General features: G+C 31.8%; 1 protein-coding gene across 1 annotated transcript; it reads left to right on the top strand.

Annotated features, from left to right (window-relative positions):
• The first annotated feature begins 514 nt into the window (after nucleotides 1–514).
• LOC139499594 (uncharacterized) lies at nucleotides 515–19,486 on the top strand. The gene is made up of 7 exons (XM_071288346.1): nucleotides 515–602; nucleotides 7,504–7,684; nucleotides 8,645–8,950; nucleotides 9,683–9,746; nucleotides 11,475–11,530; nucleotides 17,010–17,084; nucleotides 17,442–19,486. Exons 1-7 carry the CDS (start codon nucleotides 570–572, stop codon nucleotides 18,269–18,271), a joined length of 1,545 nt encoding a protein of 514 aa, XP_071144447.1. The 5' UTR covers nucleotides 515–569; the 3' UTR covers nucleotides 18,272–19,486.
• Nucleotides 19,487–21,819: the final 2,333 nt, after the last annotated feature.

The raw sequence follows: 21,819 nt of genomic DNA, 5'->3' as shown, positions 1-21,819 counted from the left end.
ACGATCTCATGTACTCCGGAGAGGTAAGCAGATCCAGCTCCACAAATTAATATTCAAAATCATTCACATAAATATCAATATGATAAAACCAATAAAAATTGATAATTCGATAGGTTACATTTGGGAAAAGGGGACGAGATTGTAGTAATGAAATATAGAACATATTCCATATCATCTTTGAAACAGAGTTTCCGTAACTGTCAACCAACTCGCGAGAACCTTACAGCATCATACTGTATCCACTGTTTCGTTGTAAGTTTATGCGTGATTTCTTCACACATTTCTTGTGCAATTTTAACCTTTTAAAGTTAATGACCTTTTATTGGATCTTTTCCAGTTTTCTGTTGAAAACTTACATGTTTGGTGTTATAAAATTGAGAATATAATTGGGAATATTTCAAAGAGACAACAACCCGATTAAGGAGCAGAAAACAGCCTTATAATCTATTTTCTGAAGCATTGGAATAAATTTGTATACAACTTACATGATTGAACGTGTTTGCATTTATTTATTAGATTTCTGGAGGTTTATTTTATCATTTGCATGGTATTACAATTGAAGACGTAGTATGGCGAGTATAGTGTTATCAATACTTTTTGCAGTAAGTACTAAGAATCTCTGGATAAAAATGATATTTGATGTTCTTTACAAATTGGTTTTTAGAATAAAAACATTCTTTATGATGATTTCAATTGATAATTGATTTATCAAATATTTAAACGTAGTGTGTATTAAAATCATAAACAATATTAAAGAATAACACACTTCATTGTGGTCAGTACAATATGATGCAAATCCTGCAGATCTTCCGAATCTTTGCAGAAATTGATAATTTTTTACGGTAAATACACCAAACAATGGATATTCTGAGTTTGTAATGTCGTATAACACATCTCAGATTGAATAACTTTGATAAATCCTGATACACCTCGGTGTAAAGATTGAGAAGGAAAAGAACAATATTGATAATGTTATCTTATTCATGATATTATCACACTCATGACGACCTTTGAATCGACAAAAATAAATATTATCATATTTATCAACTTTAGTATTTTGACAGGTAATAATGATTAATGTGTAAAATTTACGTTCTACATGTAGATAATGCATATTTTAAGGTCGTCCTAAATGTAAAACAACTCGTTGTCCAGCTTATTACAATATGAAAAAAGTTAGTAATCAGGGGCGGATTCAGACGCAGTGCGTGGCGGGCGTGCCCCCCCCCCCCAAAAAGAAAGAAAATAAAAATATTTGCCGTAAAGCACGGATTGTCCTCAGCTTGATAAAGAAGGGAATAATCAGCTGATTAAATTAATTGACAACTCTATATTAACAAATTTATAAAAAAAATATTCATTTATTATGTGTGTTTCTTTTAATTGAAAGTAACATTTGGACTTATTGTCTTATGTCTATTAATATTGGTATCTACTCTCTTGGTGTATTCATTAACACATAATCTGTAGACGTCTATGTTTTTTTGTTTTCTGCTAAGATACATAGTACGACTTATATATTGAAAAACCAATAATTGTAATCAAAAAAATTATTGGGTAATACTTTCTGTCTGTAATTTTGTATCCAAATATCATGTGTTGTAATTTTATTGAAAAATCTAAATTACTCTTTTTTAAGAGATCGTATATTTGTTGTCAAATCTTGTCAAACAAGAGCAATTGAAAATATAATGAGCAAGGTCTTCCTCTATGTTACAAAAATTACACAAACTGTTATTAGTTATTTTCCATTGTCATAAATGTTTTTTGGTTGGTACAATAAACTGTAGTAGTTTCCATCTGTATATTTTTAATTTATTTTCAGTTAATTAAGTATTTGAAAATAAAGTTATATAATGAATTCATATTAGAAGCTTCTTGCAATGGTAAAATTTTGAGCCACCAGTTGATCCCTACTGACGTTTCTTTTTTACTATTCACTAGATAGTCATATAACATTTTATTTGAAAAAAATGTAGTCTCAAAATAACGATCTTTCCATGTGATCTTAGAATGTCATTCAAGTATATTATATCACTTTTAATCCAGTTTTCAAAGATAATTTATTCTCCCAAATTGTTTGTTTTCTTATATCAGCATATGTCACTGCTACATTGTTTGCCCAATCCAGTCAAAATCCAGGACTTTATTACTTCTCTATAAAATTCTAGAACAGATTTTAATATTTCACGTCCAGTACCTGTGTTTAGTGATCAAAATTAGTGAAAGTATAAAAAAGATTAGAATAGTGCACCCTCTAAATGATATGTATACCAAGGCATTATTATTAATTAATACCAAGCGTGTCAGAATGTGTAGTTATACATTGTATGAATTAAGGAGATGCAGTATGATTGCCAGTGAATACATTTTTAATGTATAAAGTAAACTAATTAAAATACCTCACTCCGAGGAAAATTAAAAACGAGAAGTCCTGTAAATATGTAAAAATTTTGTTTATTTTCTTTGGTTACATCTTCTGACATCAGACTCGGACTTCTCTTGAACTGAATCTTAATGTGCGTATTGTTATGCGTTTTCTTTTCTACATTGGCTACAGGTATAGGGGGAGGATTGAGATCTCACAAACATGTTTAACCCCGCCGCATTTTTGCACCTGTCCCAAGTCAGGAGCCTCTGGCCTTTGTTAGTCTTGTATTATTTTAATTTAGTTTCTTGTGTACAATTTGGAAATTAGTATGGCGTTCATTATCACTGAACTAGTATATATTTGTTTAGGGGCCAGTTGAAAGACGCCTCCGGGTGCGGGAATTTCTCGCTACATTGAAGACCTGTTGGTGACCTTCTGCTGTTGTTTTTTTCTATGGTCGGGTTGTTGTCTCTTTGGCACATTCCCCATTTCTATTCTCAATTTTAATTTTACCATTTATCATTATTTAAAATTCCACGATGAAACCAGCAATTGCAAACAGAATTGTAATTATAAAAAAAATCAGAGCAAATGCTATATTTTTGGGGGATTTGAAGCCTGTGTAAATTCCTTACACCCAAAAACTTGTAAAACAATAAGCGGACAAGTTTTAAAATTGTGGTTTCTATAATTTATAACAATTAACTTAAGACCATCTCTGTGAAGTTAGCAGCCGGTTCGGTACTCGATATTCGATATTCAATATCCAACCGGCAGTCAACAGTCGATTTCATATTCAAATTTACTTAATAAATCTGCCGGAGATTGCAAAATTACGGCTCGACTCCATTGGTCTTTCAACGTTCATTTAAATCCAATGAACTCTTACAAAATATATACACACAGATGAATCGAAAGAATTTTCAAAAATGATGTCGTCTTCGATATCTACGGAGGGTTACAATTGTCACTTTTCAGCCAAAAAAATCGTCAAAATATTAGGTCTCTGGTAAAGTGTCTCTATACATTTTGAACATCAAACTAGCACTTTGAGTCCTCCGTAAACATAGAAGACAAAAAATTTATCAAAATTCATTTTAGTCTTAATTGTACATTGTATCTTAATATTAACTAATTACCTGCATAATTTTTATGAAGATTGAGAGATCAAAGGGGTCTCAGTGACAATTAAGCGTCTCCTGTATGTTTTTACTATATAATTCATTTTATTTTGGTGTTCCATAATTATATATATTTATATTATTAAATGTAACTAGAGTGATGGTTTTAAGCTCATCTGGCCCAAAGGGTCAAATGATCTTTACTCATCACGTGTCGTCCGTCGTCCGTTAACTTTTTAAAAAATTCCTCTTTTGGAACTACAAAGCCCAATTTACCCAGACTTGGCCACTATTATTACTAGGGTATATAGTTTAACAAAATATGTACGATGACCCTGCCTCCTTATCATCCATATCATGGCCGACATGGCTACAAATAGAAAATAAGTGTAAATTGCAGATTTTGATTATATCTCAGAAACTGAAGCATTAACAGCAAATCCTAAAAGACAGGAAAGTTTTCCATTAGATCACTATCTATTTGCCTTGAAATTTTCAGATTAATCAGACAACCCGTTGTTGGGTTATAATTAGTAATTTTAAGGAAATTTGCAGTTTTTGGTTTTTATTTTGAATACCATTACAATAGAGATAAAGTGTAAAAAGCAATAAAGTTCAGTCAAATAGTTATCAAAAGTACCAGGATTATAATTTTATACGCCAGACGCGCGTTTCGTCTACATAAGACTCATCAGTGACGCTCAGATCAAAATAGTTAAAAAGCCAAACAAATACAAAGTTGAAGAGCATTGAGGACCCAAAATTCCAAAAAGTTGTGCCAAATACGGCTAAGGTAATCTACTCCTGGGGTAAGAAAATCCTTAGTTTTTCGAATAATTCAAAGTTTTGTAAACAGAAAATTTATAAAAATGACCATATAATTGATATTCATGTCAACACCGAAGTGCTGACTACTGGGCTGGTGATACCCTCGGGGACGAAACGTCCACCAGCAGTGGCATCGACCCAGTGGTGTAAATAGTTATCAAAAGTACCAGGATTATAATTTTATACGCCAGACGCGCGTTTCGTCTACATAAGACTCATCAGTGACGCTCAGATCAAAATAGTTAAAAAGCCAAACAAATACAAAGTTGAAGAGCATTGAGGACCCAAAATTCCAAAAAGTTGTGCCAAATACGGCTAAGGTAATCTACTCCTGGGGTAAGAAAATCCTTAGTTTTTCGAATAATTCAAAGTTTTGTAAACAGAAAATTTATAAAAATGACCATATAATTGATATTCATGTCAACACCGAAGTGCTGACTACTGGGCTGGTGATACCCTCGGGGACGAAACGTCCACCAGCAGTGGCATCGACCCAGTGGTGTAAATAGTTATCAAAAGTACCAGGATTATAATTTTATACGCCAGACGCGCGTTTCGTCTACATAAGACTCATCAGTGACGCTCAGATCAAAATAGTTAAAAAGTCAAACAAATACAAAGTTGAAGAGCATTGAGGACCCAAAATTCCAAAAAGTTGTGCCAAATACGGCTAAGGTAATCTACTCCTGGGTAAGAAAATCCTTAGTTTTTCGAATAATTCAAAGTTTTGTAAACAGAAAATTTATAAAAATGACCATATAATTGATATTCATGTCAACACCGAAGTGCTGACTACTGGGCTGGTGATACCCTCGGGGACGAAACGTCCACCAGCAGTGGCATCGACCCAGTGGTGTAAATAGTTATCAAAAGTACCAGGATTATAATTTTATACGCCAGACGCGCGTTTCGTCTACATAAGACTCATCAGTGACGCTCAGATCAAAATAGTTAAAAAGCCAAACAAATACAAAGTTGAAGAGCATTGAGGACCCAAAATTCCAAAAAGTTGTGCCAAATACGGCTAAGGTAATCTACTCCTGGGGTAAGAAAATCCTTAGTTTTTCGAATAATTCAAAGTTTTGTAAACAGAAAATTTATAAAAATGACCATATAATTGATATTCATGTCAACACCGAAGTGCTGACTACTGGGCTGGTGATACCCTCGGGGACGAAACGTCAAAGTAAGTTATTCAAATAAGTCAACATGACAAAAATCTTCAACTGACCGCTTAAGGAGTAGTTGTTCCTTACAGTAAATTTTTAACAACTTTGTTTTTAATTTTTGTAATCTTTTACAAAAATGTTCTCCTCTGAAACGACTAAGACAAATTTAATCAAAATTAACCATACTCATCATAAGACTCTTCAGTTTAAACAAAAAAGTGTCCAACGACTCCACCGACAACCAAGATAGCCAACATGGCTAATGATTATAATGGGGGTAAAATGTGTTTTTTGGCTTATACTTCTGAAACCAAATCGTTTAGAGAAAATCTGACAAGGGAGTAACATTGCTTATTATGTCAAAATCTATCTGCCCTGAATATTTCTTACAAATTGGACAACCTGTTGTTCAATTGCTGCCTCTAAATTTGTAATTTTAAGAAAAGTGTGCAGTTTGTGGTTGTTATCTTTTATATTATCATAGATGGAGATAAACTGTAAATAGCAACAATACAGCAAAGTAAGAACATCAAATAAGTCAACATGACCAACACGGTGAATTTACCCCTTTAGGAGTTATTGCCCTTTATAGTAATTTTTAAACAATTTTCGTAAAATTTGTAAAATCTTTCGTACTTTTTTACAAAATATTTTCCTCTGAAACTTAAATCTCATTATAGATAGAGATAATTGATTACAGCAAGACTGTTCAGTAAAAATTTACAAACACATTACCATCACCAAATCACAAAGGAGTAGGTCCGGTAAGACCCCTTTTTGGCCCTAAAATATAGCAGTTTTACAAAATTGTTAAAATGTGAACGTTTAGTTATTTATTGGACAGTAGAATGCTTCTGCTACATAAATATGGGCTGTTTTTGACAATACAATGCACATATATCGGGTACTAGCACCATTAAGTCATGCTAAATTACTGAAATCTTCACAATTCTAGCATTTTAGTTAAATTTTAGACGGTTTTCGTGTAAAACGAAAGTGGCCGCATTCGTGTTCATCCTTAATATTGAAATGTAAGTCGTATTTTATGATAATACATAACATATATAAAGGTTGAGGATGAACACGGATGCGGCCACTTTCATTTTTGACAAAAATCATCTGAAAAGTGACATTTTCCGGCATATTTGGTAGATTTTTCATATATAAGCTTGAATCTGAGCGTTTTTAATGACTAAATCAGTTAAAATCTTTCACATAAACTAATTGATTCAGATGAAATAGACACTTAAGTGTTTAAAAAGGGGTCAAAATCTTTCGTCAGATGAACCTGAAATTTGAGGCCAAAATCGGTCCTTACCGGACCTACTCCTTTGTCATGTTTTCTATTTATGTCTATAATGTATATCCTACGTTTAATATGGACACAGACCAAGGTGAGCGACAAAGGCTCTTTCAAGCCTTTATTTTATGTTTTTACTTATATCATATATAAAACAAACTTTGATGTTTTATTTTTGGATAAAAATATATATTTATAAAGACCAATGTGCGATGAACAAAAGGGTTTGTATTTGAGAATTGATGACACCATGAATGGATCATAAAACAGTGTCCTTCATATATTTTTACTCCTTTTAACTATGAGTATCAAACCTTTCATGTTTTCGAATATTTTGTTATTGATAATTTTCAACTTTATTTGAATATCGAACCGACTGCTAGCATACGATTGGCATGTCATATTTCGAATAACGAACCAGCTGATAACTTCATCATGTTCATATTCATCTTAAGACCTCGCAAAATTACATAACAAATTCAAGTAATCACACTAAACGAATGGATTTTACGTCAACTGTTGTAATTAGTTATCAAAGGTGCCATGATTATAATTTAGTACGCCAGACGCGCGTTTCGTCCACATAAGACTCATCAGTGACGCTCATATCAAAATATTTATAAAGCCAAAGAAGTACAAAGTTGAAGAGCATTGAAAAGATTTTGTTTAATATCTAAAGCCTTACTTATAATATGTTTTGTATTCTATTTTCAGATTGAAATAATCAAAATAGTTGGAGTTGTGACGTATGACATAAAATGCCCTCATAAGTCTCACTGGCAATTTAGGGCGATAAAATCTAAGTGTGAAAACGAACCATTTTACCATTGTTTATATGATAAAAATACAAAGAATTTGACAGAGAAATGTACAAAACCCGATGATATACCATCAGGTACTGTATTTTATTGTAGATAATTAATTCTAGGAAATTAAAGTACCGTATGAAAATAACGTTTTGGGAAGACATTCATATTGATAATTTTTATCTAGAAGTCGAAGCAGCACACAGATAAATTCTTTATATTTAACACTATTGATTATCCCCATCATTCTTTCAAAATGTTTTACCGTTTAGCGGGTTATTTTCGCGGGAATAAAATGTCGCGATTTTCATTGAATAAGGGATACGAAATATTTTGTCGGTTATTATTTTGGCGTATTGAAAAAAGTAAAAACACAAAAATACTGAACTCCGAGGAAAATTCAAAAAGGAAAATCCAAAATCAAAAGGAAAAATCAAAAGTCCAAACACATCAAACGAATGGATAACAACTGTCACATTCCTGACTTGGTACAGGCATTTTCTAATGTAGAAAATGGTGGATTGAACCTGGTTTTATAGCTAGCTAAACCTCTCACTTGTATGACAGTCGCATCAAATTCCATTACATTGTCAACGATGCATGAACAAAACAAACATACTCAAAGAGTAAAAATATTTTATCAAGAGCTTTGCATGTGTCGATTTAAATTGACGGAGTTTATTTTGGCGATTGTGTTCTATGCGAAAATAAGCAAAAAATTGCACCCCGCGAAATAACCTGCTAAGCGCTTTCAGACTTATATTTGGAAATACATGTGGAGTTCAAGTAGGCTACCTTTATTCACAAATTTGATTCTCTACTGGAGCGAATCCGATAACAAATAAATTAATCTGATTATTGTTACAAAAAACAAACTCTCAGAGGAGTAGGTATGAAAATAATCAATGTTTGGCCCCTGCAATTGATTGCACTGATACTGAGATCATGGCAGACTTTCAAATTTAAGTTAATTCAATTAATTTGATAAAAAAAAACAGGGTAGGAAAAAATGACATTTCAATTTAAAGGTAGAATTAATTTAAATCTAGGTTATCGTGCTGTTCTAAGTGGAAATCTAGATGCCGAAAAATGTTCAGATACGTATTTTGCACCATTCATCTATTGGTCAAATGATAGTGTCGAGTGTCCATATCTAAAGTCAGTATGTGCTGAGGAAGGTCAAGTTATACTAGACAATGGATCGGAGGAAGAAGATGTAAAATGTTTTTGTGATTATAGACAGGGATATGAATATATCTTCAAACCAAAACATGACTGTTATTGTTCGCCTACGGACGAGGACTGCACTTGTTACCGTAAAAGGTGTAAGGAGGAAGGTTCTATTCTTACATCAGGTAGGTATATTTTATAAACTAGCATTCTGATTAAAAAAAGGATCTGGCTTCAATTCGTCCTACTTTATGTTCCAATGAAATGTATGTCCTCAATTTTTTAATGTGTGTACCATTACGACCAAATCTAGGACCTAGAAAGGTCTTTCAAACTGAAAGTAAAACGGACCATTTAAATACCAATAAAAGCGAAGCATAGACACATGATCTGTATTTGTATTTCTACTTTATCATAATTTTTTTTATGAATAACAATAAAAAACAGCAAGCTCCTGGCTTATTTCGCATCAACGTGTGTTATGTGTAATGCAGATCAAATGTGTGTATACCAAATTTATTATTTTGATGATGAAATGTTGTTATATTGCATATGAAACATATTTTGTTACAAAACATAAATATATATGCATTCTGACGTCTCTTCAGTGATGCTCGAGGTCATCGTTTGGAGTAGAATTTATTTCATCCATGCATTAATGATAGAGGAACATTCAGTAAAAGACTATTATCAGCTTCTTTTTATTCCTACTTCTGTATACATGTTATAGTATCGCTTTGACAAATAAACCCGTTTCCAAGAAGAGAAGTACAGTATATTCCTATAGGAATTATGATTGTCTCATGAAAAAAACATCTTCCAAACATTACCGTTGGTATATCAATATATTTCATTTCAAAATACAGTGGATTTGATTAGATTAAATTCCTATGTTTACAAATTCGATTTTTTTTCAGATTATATTTGCTTAACCAAGGATCAAATTGTACCAGACATGAAATGTGAAATAACCAATAAAAGGTATCACTATCTGATAAGAAAAAATAGTTGAACTACATTTTTAAAAAGATAATGAGATCATTCATGATTGCCAATGAGACAACTTACCATCCCAGTTCAAATGAAGTGGATGATACTAGTAGCAGTTATCGGCCACCGTACAGTCTTCAGTAATGTAAAAACCTCATCCAGTATTGTTGGTTATTTTAAAGGCCAAGACATGAACAATTTGAAACGATTGAAACGAGACAACTAACCGCCTAGTGTATAACAAAATAATTTACGACAACTAAATATGACAGATACAAAACAACGACAACCACTCAACTACAGTTTCCCGACTTCGGATAGGCACATAAGGAAAATGATAAAATTACATATTTTTGTAGGCATATGATGTATTTATATGATTTTTATGGTAGCTTGTGTGTTTTCATTCATCTTATATTGTAAAATAGGTAAAAATAGCAGAAATCTATCTTTAATGAGACGTGCAACATTTTAGAGTAGAATTTCTCTATTTGATAGACTTTTACTTTACTTTTTATTTTACTATGTAACAAAAACTAAAGGTTACGTATTCCAACTTGTTTCCGTTTTCTTTTCTAAATGCATACTATAAGAGTTGTTTTCTTTATTCTATCTTAATATTATCTTAATATTATCTCATTATTTTTTGTTCACACAAAATTTGAATTTTCATGTTTAAAACCTGTTAATCATTGGTGGTCGTTTGTTCCAAACATAACCATTGGTAATAAATAAACTCATCATAGAAACAAGGATTAAAATTTTATATTTACGTCAAACGCGCGTTTCGTCTACATAAGACTCATCAGTGACGCTCGAATAAAAAAATGTTTAAAAGGCCAAATAAAGTACGAAGTTGAAGAGCATTGAGGACAAAACATTCCTAAAAGTTTTACCAAGTACAGCTAAGGTAATCTATTTCTGAGGTAGTAAATTATTCATTCAGTTGTTTACTTTTACACATTGTGACTTTGAAGAATAGTTGTCTCATCGGCACTCATACCACATCTTCTCATTTTTATAGATAAACTAAAGCTGACAATTTTGCACAACCTAAAAAATCATTCCGATATTTGTTATTACAAGTTGTTAAAAAGTAATGTATCAACTACATTTTGTTAAATTGCTAACAAATAAAGTACGAAGTTGAAGAGCATTGAGGACAAAACATTCCTAAAAGTTTTACCAAGTACAGCTAAGGTAATCTATTTCTGAGGTAGTAAATTATTCATTCAGTTGTTTACTTTTACACATTGTGACTTTGAAGAATAGTTGTCTCATCGGCACTCATACCACATCTTCTCATTTTTATAGATAAACTAAAGCTGACAATTTTGCACAACCTAAAAAATCATTCCGATATTTGTTATTATAAGTTGTTAAAAAGTAATGTATCAACTACATTTTGTTAAATTGCTAACAAATTCTATCAATTTTAAGTGAATCCCTAAATAACCGTAATTATTCTTCATTATTACCTCATTTTTCCCTTTTTCTAAAAGGCAACCCCAAAATGACCTATTACAGAACTTGGTTCTGTTCATACGGGAACAAATGCTTATTAAAATTATGAACTTAGTAATTCCTGTTTTTAATTAAGAGTTTGGTCTATAGAAGTCGAATCCAATAACAGGATACATGAATGATTAGTTGAAGTACAGTGATGTTTATAATGTATGGTATTAGGTAATAGGTGAAATGTTCAATTATTTTTTCAAGCGGAAGTAACGTAAACGAAGATCACACAATTAAAGCAAACGAAGGATTGTTTCCAGGTTTGTAATTTTAAATACTAAATAATAACAATACACAGCATTTAAGGTAAACCAATTTGAACATTGATTTTAGCTCATTACATTAGCAATATGATTTTCAAGTAAGTGAACCTGTGTTTATATGTTTGGTGATATTTGTACCATTTACATACTGATATCGAAGAGTGAGGTCCGACGATACCAAGTGTCAATGAAATATGCTTCAAGGAATAAAATAATGATCTGTTTAAGACAATTATTTCCACTGGTTAAAATTCAAATAATAATTACTTAAGGTGGTACCTAACACTACAGGGAGATAACTCTGTAAAATCAGCTTAACGTTTGAATTATGTAGTGTTGTTAAGGGAATATTAAGCTTATCAATGATCAAAATTAGTGTTTGTCAAACTGCTTATAATATAACCAGTGTATATTTTCTGATAAATTGGTTGGTTCAAATATTTTGAAATTTTTATAATTTTGTCAAAGGGTCAAAGTAAATACTTTGTCAAAATTTTTTGAAAATTAAACGAGCCAAACAAATTGTAATGAAGGTGTTGGGTACCACCTTAAACATTTAATTCGTTTGATAGTTATCGTGTGTTGTTTTCATTTGAGGATGCCATTGTACTTTAATATTGCCTCTTTGATAGATTTAAGGGAGCACTAGCTGGCGGATTCGTGTTCACTGATTTTACTAAATTCGCAAATTTGTTTTATAGCATTCAAAACGCATATCAAATTTATAGAAGATGTCAAATAAACAATTCACAATGCATATGCTCGATAACATGTATCAATATTTCGTCTATAGTTTAGCCTAGAAACCATCCAGCTAACCTTTGGTTTGACCGAAAACTGCCGAAGTTCATATAACCTGATATGAACATAAACATAGCACAAAAATGTCGGCAGTAAACTAAATAATTAACCTAACATTGAAACAAACCTATTTAGAAGGAGTATGGTTACGATACTGTTGTCAGGTCATTAGGGTGACATATTTTGATATTAATATTGATTCACTGATATGCATCGGAAATAAACACGTTTATTTTAAAACCAATTGTTTGCAGACTTAGAGTTTTGTTCTTCTAATTAGTTATCAAAGGTACCAGGATTATAATTAAGTACGCCTAACATATTTGATGATGGTATGTTACTTAACCCTTACGGGAGAGATTGACTTTGATTTACTTCTGATGAAGACATTATCTTTCAAATAGTGAAATTGAGGTCTGGAGCTGCCATGTCAGAAACAGCTAATAGTCCTTGTTAATATATGTATCATTGTCATTTTGCCTAGTTTCTACTGTTACCTATTCTATATCGGACTCGTAATTCTATCTAACTTAGTTTTACAGTGCGTATTGGTGTCTTTATTCTACATTAACTAGTCTATTGAAATAGCGGGAGGTCTGAGATCTCATAAAACATGTGTAACCCCGGAGCAGTTTTGCGGATGTTCCAAGTGAGGAGCATCTGGCTTTTGTAAGTCTGATATGATTTTTTAAATTTTAAGTACATTTACTGTTTTGGAGTTTAGTATGAGTTCAATTTTCAATTTGCACTGAACAAGTACACATTTTATATAGAGGTGAGCGGAGGTGGCGGGATTCTTGATTTTCTGCGTTAAAGACCCAATGGTGGCCTTTGGCTTTTAACTGCCCTTTGGTCGGGTTCTTGTCTATTTGACCTATGTGCCATTTCAATTCCCATTTCTTTTTATAACACACATAAATAGAAAGCAAACTCGTGCAGTTCAAATTTTCAAGGTATTACACAGCTACTTTTGCATAGGTACTATTTCTGTACTATTTCTGTACTTAAAATCTGTAGTACTGGAAATTTACTTTTAATATTTAGTACTATTTCTTTACTCTAGAATTATTGTAATATTTAGGCACTTGTATTTTCCAGTACTTGATTTGTACTTAAAATATTGGTACAAAAATAATACAAACAATGATCACAGTATTCCATGTTTGAACATCATAACTTAATGAGATTTGAAGAAGACAAACTTTCAAAATGCTGAAAATGTTACCATGCAACAAAAAATATGTAGTACTTAAATTTCAAGTGCAAATCAAGTACTGTAAAATACAGGTACCTAAATATTACAATAATGTTAAAGTAACCAAATAGTACTGAATATTAAAAGTAGATTTCCAGTACTACAGACTTTTGGTACAGAAATAGTACCTTTGCAAAAGTAGCTGTGTATATGGTCAAAATGTAGGTTCATCATTCTTTTAACCTGTATAAGAATGAGTTTTTGTAAGTCGTCTCAGTCAATCAAATGGTTTACCTCTGTTTCATTTTCAATGTTGACATTATTTTCACTTTTAAACCGAACACACGTAATGCATGCGTAATCCATCTTTAGGTAAATAATGTGTAACATTGAAGTTCACATGAACATGATGAATACAGATTCAAAGAGATCGAATTTCACTTGCAAGTGGACTTCGACTTCTAAAATCAATTAATGATTTCCTTATTTCACTTTGATTAATGGTGGAACAAAAAGAATTTATGTTGTGTTCTTTCATACCCGTAGCTATGACTATCACGATTGTTTTCTCACTTTGTACCAGTTCTTTCACACCTGTTTATACCTTTAACTCTATCAAAGAGGTTGGACAACTTACCCCTGTATTTTTTGAAGGACCAATTTCATAAAGTGCTGTAAGTTCAAAATTTACGATTAAAACAAGACGTCAAATGTTTTGCATTTCATATATATCGATTTTCATATATTATGATATCTCTGAAAATAGTTTATTTACCAGCCTCCACCCCCCCCCCCCCCCAAAAAAAAACCCAGAAGAATTGACAGTTTTTTTTTCCATTCTCAATTTTATTCATTGGTGTGAAAAACAAACAGCCAACAAGGGACTCCCCCGAGAACAGAGAAGGGCATTTCAAAACAAAAGAAAACAACGTTATGTTAATTTGTTGTTGTAATTAATATAACATTTTACCTCATAAATAAAATTGGTTTAGTGTATCTTTAATACCTTAAGTACAACAGTTTTAATAAAAAAAAATGTGGAACATCACTAAATTGCACCTACATGTATATATATGTTAAATAGGAAGAATTGGTTTATGAGTCACCGTGGCTCCATCATTAACGCGTATATTTGTTAACGTCAGATTATTTTAAAGAAAGGGTTTGAATTTTTTGTGATGAAATATCCAATTGTAACGTTTCTATACTATTTTTAAGGAATTGTTTTTTTTTAATTTATAGAGTCATTATGGATCAATTTGGCTATCAATCATTTCATTAAAAAAAAAACTATGTGTTACTCATTTTGTGCGTGTTTATTACTATCTATACTCTAGACTTGCTTCATATTTCTGCTACATTTTATAATATATTCATGCAAGGAAAAATTGCCTTCAAGCTGAAGTAGGTGTTTTAACATAACCAATTACACGAGAATTGATGAATCGGTGAAGCCCTAAAGTTTTGTGTACTACAATTAAAACGAATAAAAGGCATTGTGATTTTTTTTAAAATTTGTACAAGAACGGTTTTGGAAAAGGGTTTTATATGTTAACAACTGCTGACAGTAAGTTATCCGCGAACTGTGCATATACCATCACTGATCTTGGTACCATCGTCCCTACACTGGTACATGTATCAAAGGTATCAAAACATTAAACAGCAAGCGAGACTGTAGATACAACATCATGGAAGTGTTGCATCTGTATCCAACAAAACCAGGGACAAAGATAAATACGAGTTTATCCAGATTATATGCGTCCAATATACTAGTAAAAGTCCTTTTTTGAATCAGAGTAGGTGATTTGTATCAGAAAGTTTTCTGTATTTGTGTTCATCTGTGGATGTTTTCTGTATTTAGATTCAACCCCTATCTTTTCTATTATTTTGTTAGTTTTAAATATAAAAAACAAAGCTATAAAATCCATGCATGATATCAATCAAGATTAACACGCCAACGTAGGCTTTACATTTATTTTTTTAGTAAACAACAAATTTTTAATGTCTATCGGTGATAATTGATATATTCATGCACCTCAGGCACGGGTTTTAACAAACGAAATCAATATTGGTACTAATGAATGAATAAGACAAAAGTCCGTGCCTTGTTTATTGTAGGAATACCTTTCAAGGTATGAAAATATATGATGTGACGTATTCAATGTACTATAATAAGCATCTATCGGGCTAAACATGATTAAACTGTCTAATCGATAAAAACAAATCACGGGAAATTGGCCCTTTCTCTTTCATTTGGCCTTGAGATAGATTTTAAAGTCTGTATCTATATCAATTAATGAGTTTTATTTTACATTTACAATGAGCCGTAGGGCGTAATAACACGCATAAGAAAAGAATATTTCACTTTGACATAATCGATACAGTAGGATATAATATGATGTAAATAAAGGCAACAGTAGTATACCGCTGTTCAAACTCATAAATCCATTGACAAAAAACAAAATCGGGGTAACAAACTAAAACTGACGGAAACGCATAATTATTAGAGGAGAACAACGACATAACACTACGATGTAACTAACACACACAGAAACGGACCCAACATCAGACAAAATCCCACGAAAATAACAAATATAACATCAAAACCAAATACATGAACATGTAAAATAGGATGCATATATTCAGATCTTTGAGAGAATACGTTAGAAAATGCACGTTTATATGTTGTTCTTGTTGTATATCACACATCGAGTGTCATACAACCAGAAACCTTTAAAACATACATTATCTATAATAAATCCTAAGGTAGAAGTATTAAAATGTGTAAATTCAACACAAATCTCTCTAGGTACGCTCCAATTTTTTTTTCATGTTTACATGCCCCCAAAAGCAGACACAAGTCACCAAGGAGGCCCTCAATAATTATCAGTAAAAAGAATTACAAAACTGCGACTCAAAGGATAAAAGCTGAACAGACAAAAACAATAGTTAAATTTAGGCAAAGAGTTCTAAATGTGTCATGGAAAATATGCAGTAACTGCTTCCTGTTGTGAAAATCAAATTATGAGTTGTAGTTATTTATGTAAAAATCAAGACAAAGACGCATGATTGGGACTGCGAATAGTGTAATATCATATGCAGCTGTAGTGATGTGTCAACCAGATTACGATTACAGCCTTTACGTTACCAAGGGTAGACATTAACCTTATCATTTAGAGACCATTTTTCAATAGTTGAAAACGTATTATAAGTAACACTCCTTTTCAAGACAGATGTATAACTACTAAAAAGGTTCTGGGATATTTATGCACTTAATAATACATACTTTCTATATAGCAAGAGATGGATGTATATCGCTACGCAAATTGAATAAATGAACAAGGTGGAACACTTAAATTATCTGTCTAAAGAATAAAATGATAAATTTAAATGGTTTATACAAATTTTACGAATAACACCAATGTTTTATAAAAGATATCTAATTATAAAATAATTTAAAGAAATTCATATTATTTTTAGATACCAATATCGATAAATATCATCTGAAGACTTCTTTCATTGTACTGGGTATTATTTTGATTGGTGTGTCTGCTTGTAAGTATTGATTTTCTGAATTATGTCCTTTGATAAAGAATCAATCACAAATGATGATGATGATGATGATGATGATGATGATGATGATGATGATGATGATGATGATGATGATGATGATGATGATGATGATGATGATGATGATGATGATGATGATGATGATGATGATGATGATGATGATGATGATGATGATGATGATGATGATGATGATGATGATGATGATGATGATGATGCCACCACCCACATAATGTAACTATGCGAGGTTATCTAAACATTTTCTATCTTACAATAATTCAACGTTTTTAAGTTCTTTACATAGTTCTGAATGTGAATAAAAGTATATGTATTTATTTTTTACAGTAATTATATCATGTATACGGTATTGCATGAATATGGAAAGAACAAGAGGAACAAACGAGCAAGAACTTTTGTGGGAAAGTGTTAAAAGTTTGTCTAAGTTTCAAGATTTAAGTAAAAAACTTGAAATGAACTCTCTATTGGTTTTAAAAGGGAGGACGGGGACAGGAAAAAATACAATTGCAACTTGTCTAAAAAAAACTTGTAGAAGCAAACCGTGTCAGATCAAGCGTTTGACAGACCAGGAACTCAGTGGAATTGAATATTTGTTGACAAATATGAAAGAAACAAAACTAATAATACTAGCCGAACATATCTCACCTGAGTTTAGAAGCTTGTTGAAACCACACAACCCATCAGACATTATATGCGACCTTGATGATGATAACTTTTATGATACGAAAGACAAGGAAAACATTTTGACATTCCATAGAAGGAAGAATAATATACCTTCAGAGGATGAATGGGAGCAGTGTCAAACAAATCAAAATAGTACAGAGGTTTATATGAAAACATCTTTAGAGGCTGATCTATGCAAAGAGAAAACTCTGAAAGGTTTCCCATGGATGTGTGCCACACTTTGTAAAGATCATATTAATCTAGGAATCCGGTATTTCAGACAACCACCAGTAGATCTGGTCTCAGATCTAGATAATTTAAAGATAAAAGGTGAACACGATAACCGTAGTGCAATCAAATACTGTTTATTGGTTAGTGTTTTACTCAGCAATGACGACGAACTAACGGTTGATAATATATTGGATAAATCGTTTGAAAAGGCAATGACAGATATTTATCCTAAAAAAAAAACATTTTACCATGGAAAATGTTAAATCTACTTTACTTGAATCGATGCAATGTTATTTAAAAATCGATAGAGATTCAAAAATCGTACTTTACAATCACTCTATATACCATGCAGTTCTGATTTCTTATGGTAAAACTGACTCAAAAAATGTTGCGAAAAATGTTATGAATAAATGCAAAATAAGCGATATAATATTTCTTCTCGTGCCCTTAAATTATGACCCGAAGGCTGATGAAATGGTTTTAAAGGCAAATTACAGTCGAGAAGATTTTCGTAAAAGAGTGACTGATTCGCTTATATTGAATTCATCTGACAAGATCATAGAACAGCTGAAATTATTTACCGAAACGTGGAATGAAACTGATCTTTTGCAATTTATTTTAACGGAAATAAAAAAGAATCAAACATATACATATCAGTCCCGATTAATGTTTTTTCGTCGTTTTGATGTTTTAGCTAATGAGTTTAGCGAATTCTTCAAACAGGAATTAACTGTCTACTGTCTAGCTTGGAACTACCTTTTAACTAAATTGAATGCAAATGAAAATAATTCAAAAGTATCGAAACAAATGATTGATACACCGGACGTTTTAAAAGATGTCTTACGCACACGCATGGATGACCATGGCAACACTTTGTTCCACTATTTAGTGATTTGGAATGGGCAAGAAGAAAAAAGAATTTTATATGACACGTTATCAAAACATACAAAAGGTGTGATCGATGAAGAGCAAGTAAATGATTTCATTGTATCTACAGAATGCAGTAATAACGAGCGTCGTACACCTTTACACTTCGCTGCCTATTTTGGACGATCGGATTTGTTTGATACCTTGAAACAAATTCGTAAGGTAAAACGCAATAATGAGACGTGGTATCAAACATTCAAGAATATTTTGTTTCAAGAACATTCAACCCTAGACAGTTTAATAGAAGCAGGAGAAATAAATGCGTCAGAAACAATAAAACACGATGAGTACGAATTTATCTATTTTGAAGAGGAATTGATACCTTCGGCATTAGATATCAAATATGGGGCGCAAGAGGATTTTGAACAGATAAAGTTGTTATTAAGCACCGATTTATAAAACTGGAACTACATTTATTTGATTTTCTAGAACACGTATATCAAGACTATTTTGGGATATTTCGTTTTTATACATGAACATTATAATTCAAAATAAATAGGATTATACATGATTAATAAATTGACCAGTTGACTGTCATTTCATTTAGTAAACAAGAATGTGTCCAAAGTACACGGATGCCCCACTCGCACTATCATTTTCCATGTTCAATGGACTGTGAAATTGGTAAAAAATCTAATTTGGCTTTAAAATTAGAAAGATCATATCATAAATAACATATGTACTAAGTTTCAATATAAAAAAGAAGATGTGGTATGATTGCCAATGAGACAACTGTCCACAAGAGACCAAAATGACACAGACATTAACAACTTTATGTCACCGTATGGCCTTCAACAATGAGCAAAGCCTTACTTCTGACTTAATCCTCATCAATATGAGTATGGCCATACTAAGTCAGGAGTCTCTATATTGACCTTGACAAAAGAATCAAAATGCAATAACTTATATTATAACTTTGATTTTAACTACAAACACCAATGTCTAAGTCTTTCGCGTCTGTCACCATATGATGTTGAATATGGTGTTCTGTAGTTAAAAACATTAGGCTCTGTTTTGGATAATGGTCATTGTCTTTTACTTATTAAAAAATAATTATCCATCAATTGGACCACGGTTATATACCCATTTCTTTATATTTTTCAGAAGTCAATTCTATTTTTTAACATGTAATAGTTTTTTTTCAACATACATAGACTTAAGATAATATTTGACAAACGAATTAAAATGTACCGCCCTGGTTTAACATTTTACTTGCATCGAAAAGGCTGTACAAAACATAAATCATGTATGCGTCTTTTTAGGAGAGAGACATCACATATTCAGCAACTAGAAAAAAAGCAGCGACAGAACTTAACTACTATATCTTTCAATCAAATATACACTGTATTATTATTATTTGTTATACAGATCGTTTTTGGAAAAAAATATTAAATTTTACAACATAACCAATTTAAAAGAGGTCTAATAAAAGTTATGTTCATGTTGTCATTCTAAATCATGTTAATACACATGAAACAAATGTATAACGCCAACGCTGATCTTTACAATGTTTATTGATCTTTTTTTATTACTTAAAACATTTTCTATTTGGTTTGCTTTGAATCTTATTATTGGAACTGTACATACATATTCCCTTGTAAAAAGTTATAAAAAATACTAGGCTTATTATCGTATTGTCTCACAAACACTCATCAAAGACGTTGAACAAATAATGCGTTTCATGAGCACTGACAAACAGAACTGTCTAAAAGTAGTGCCTGATTCTGTGTTAATTTTTGCCGATGTGAAATTTTCAAAAAAATATAAATTTGTCGTTGCATAATGTGAATTTACAAAGGTTTAATAACAGGTACGGTATAAAGTGTTACCAATCACTGTAATATTGATTTGATATGATCAAATTCACATTTATCTCCAAACTTAATATCTGATTTTGAAGGTATTAAATCAGTTTTAAAAATGACTTTCATGCCAATGTCAATTTTAACATCATCCGAAATATTGTTTATGCCCGATTGAAGAAGACGTTTTATATTATCTTTTTCCTTTGGCTTAGTTATCGCATTCCATGCAGATTTGAACCATCTCACTTGATTGCGGGTTATGTTCTTCATACTTGTACAATTCAAACAAAAAGTATACCGTCCAAAGAATACAGCAAAATGTAATGGTGTAAGGCCATTGGTATTATCCAACTTTGAAGATGCCCAAACGTTCGCAATGTCCTTATCAGACAATTCTCCCTTTGTAGATTTTGATAATAAAATACTAATGATAGTTTGTTCTGCTTTACCATTCCATATTATAAAGTAGTGGAATAATGTGTTTCCGAATTCATCAATGGATGTGTGTAAGACCTTCCCGATAACGTCAAAATCACATGCAATAACAGTATCCTTGAATTCGTTTAAACGATTTTCGTTGTTTTCCATTTTTACAAATACGTACTCCCATGCTAAACAGTAAGTATATATTTCTGGATTGACGTCTTCGAAAAACTTACTTGGGTATACACCGCACTGACGAAAAAATCTCATTCGGGAGTTATGTGTACATGGTGTATTCAATTTGTTGCTCTTTATATTCTTTATGATTGATAGTAGCAGGTCAGTTTCATCGTAATTCTCTGTAAAATCGATAATGTGTTTAATGATGTTATCTGCAATCGAATCACCAAACATAACCGAACTTGTAACTCGAGTTACAAAATTTAAGTGTCTATACTCTACTCTTAAAACCATTTCATCATGTAGCGGGTGATACTTTGCAGGTCGAAGAAACAATATGATATCACATATATCACATTCATCCAACACCTTAAATGGATGTTTTTTGCCATGCGAGATCAGAACAGCCTGGTATATTAAGTGACTAGAAAACTTTAATCCTGAATTACTACTATTCAAATAGTAAGGCATTAATG

Source organism: Mytilus edulis, chromosome 12 (genome assembly GCF_963676685.1).
Source record: "Mytilus edulis chromosome 12, xbMytEdul2.2, whole genome shotgun sequence".
Taxonomy (NCBI): domain Eukaryota; kingdom Metazoa; phylum Mollusca; class Bivalvia; order Mytilida; family Mytilidae; genus Mytilus; species Mytilus edulis.
The sequence above is the reverse complement of the archived record's forward strand: the minus strand, read 5'-3'. Positions and strand labels throughout refer to the sequence as shown.

Coding starts and splice junctions, on each gene's coding strand:
- LOC139499594 (XM_071288346.1), top strand. CDS start 570: ATGGCGAGTATAGTGTTATCAATACTTTTTGCA. Junction 603..7,503: donor TGTTATCAATACTTTTTGCA/GTAAGTACTAAG, acceptor TTCTATTTTCAG/ATTGAAATAATCAAAATAGT. Junction 7,685..8,644: donor ACCCGATGATATACCATCAG/GTACTGTATTTT, acceptor ATTTAAATCTAG/GTTATCGTGCTGTTCTAAGT.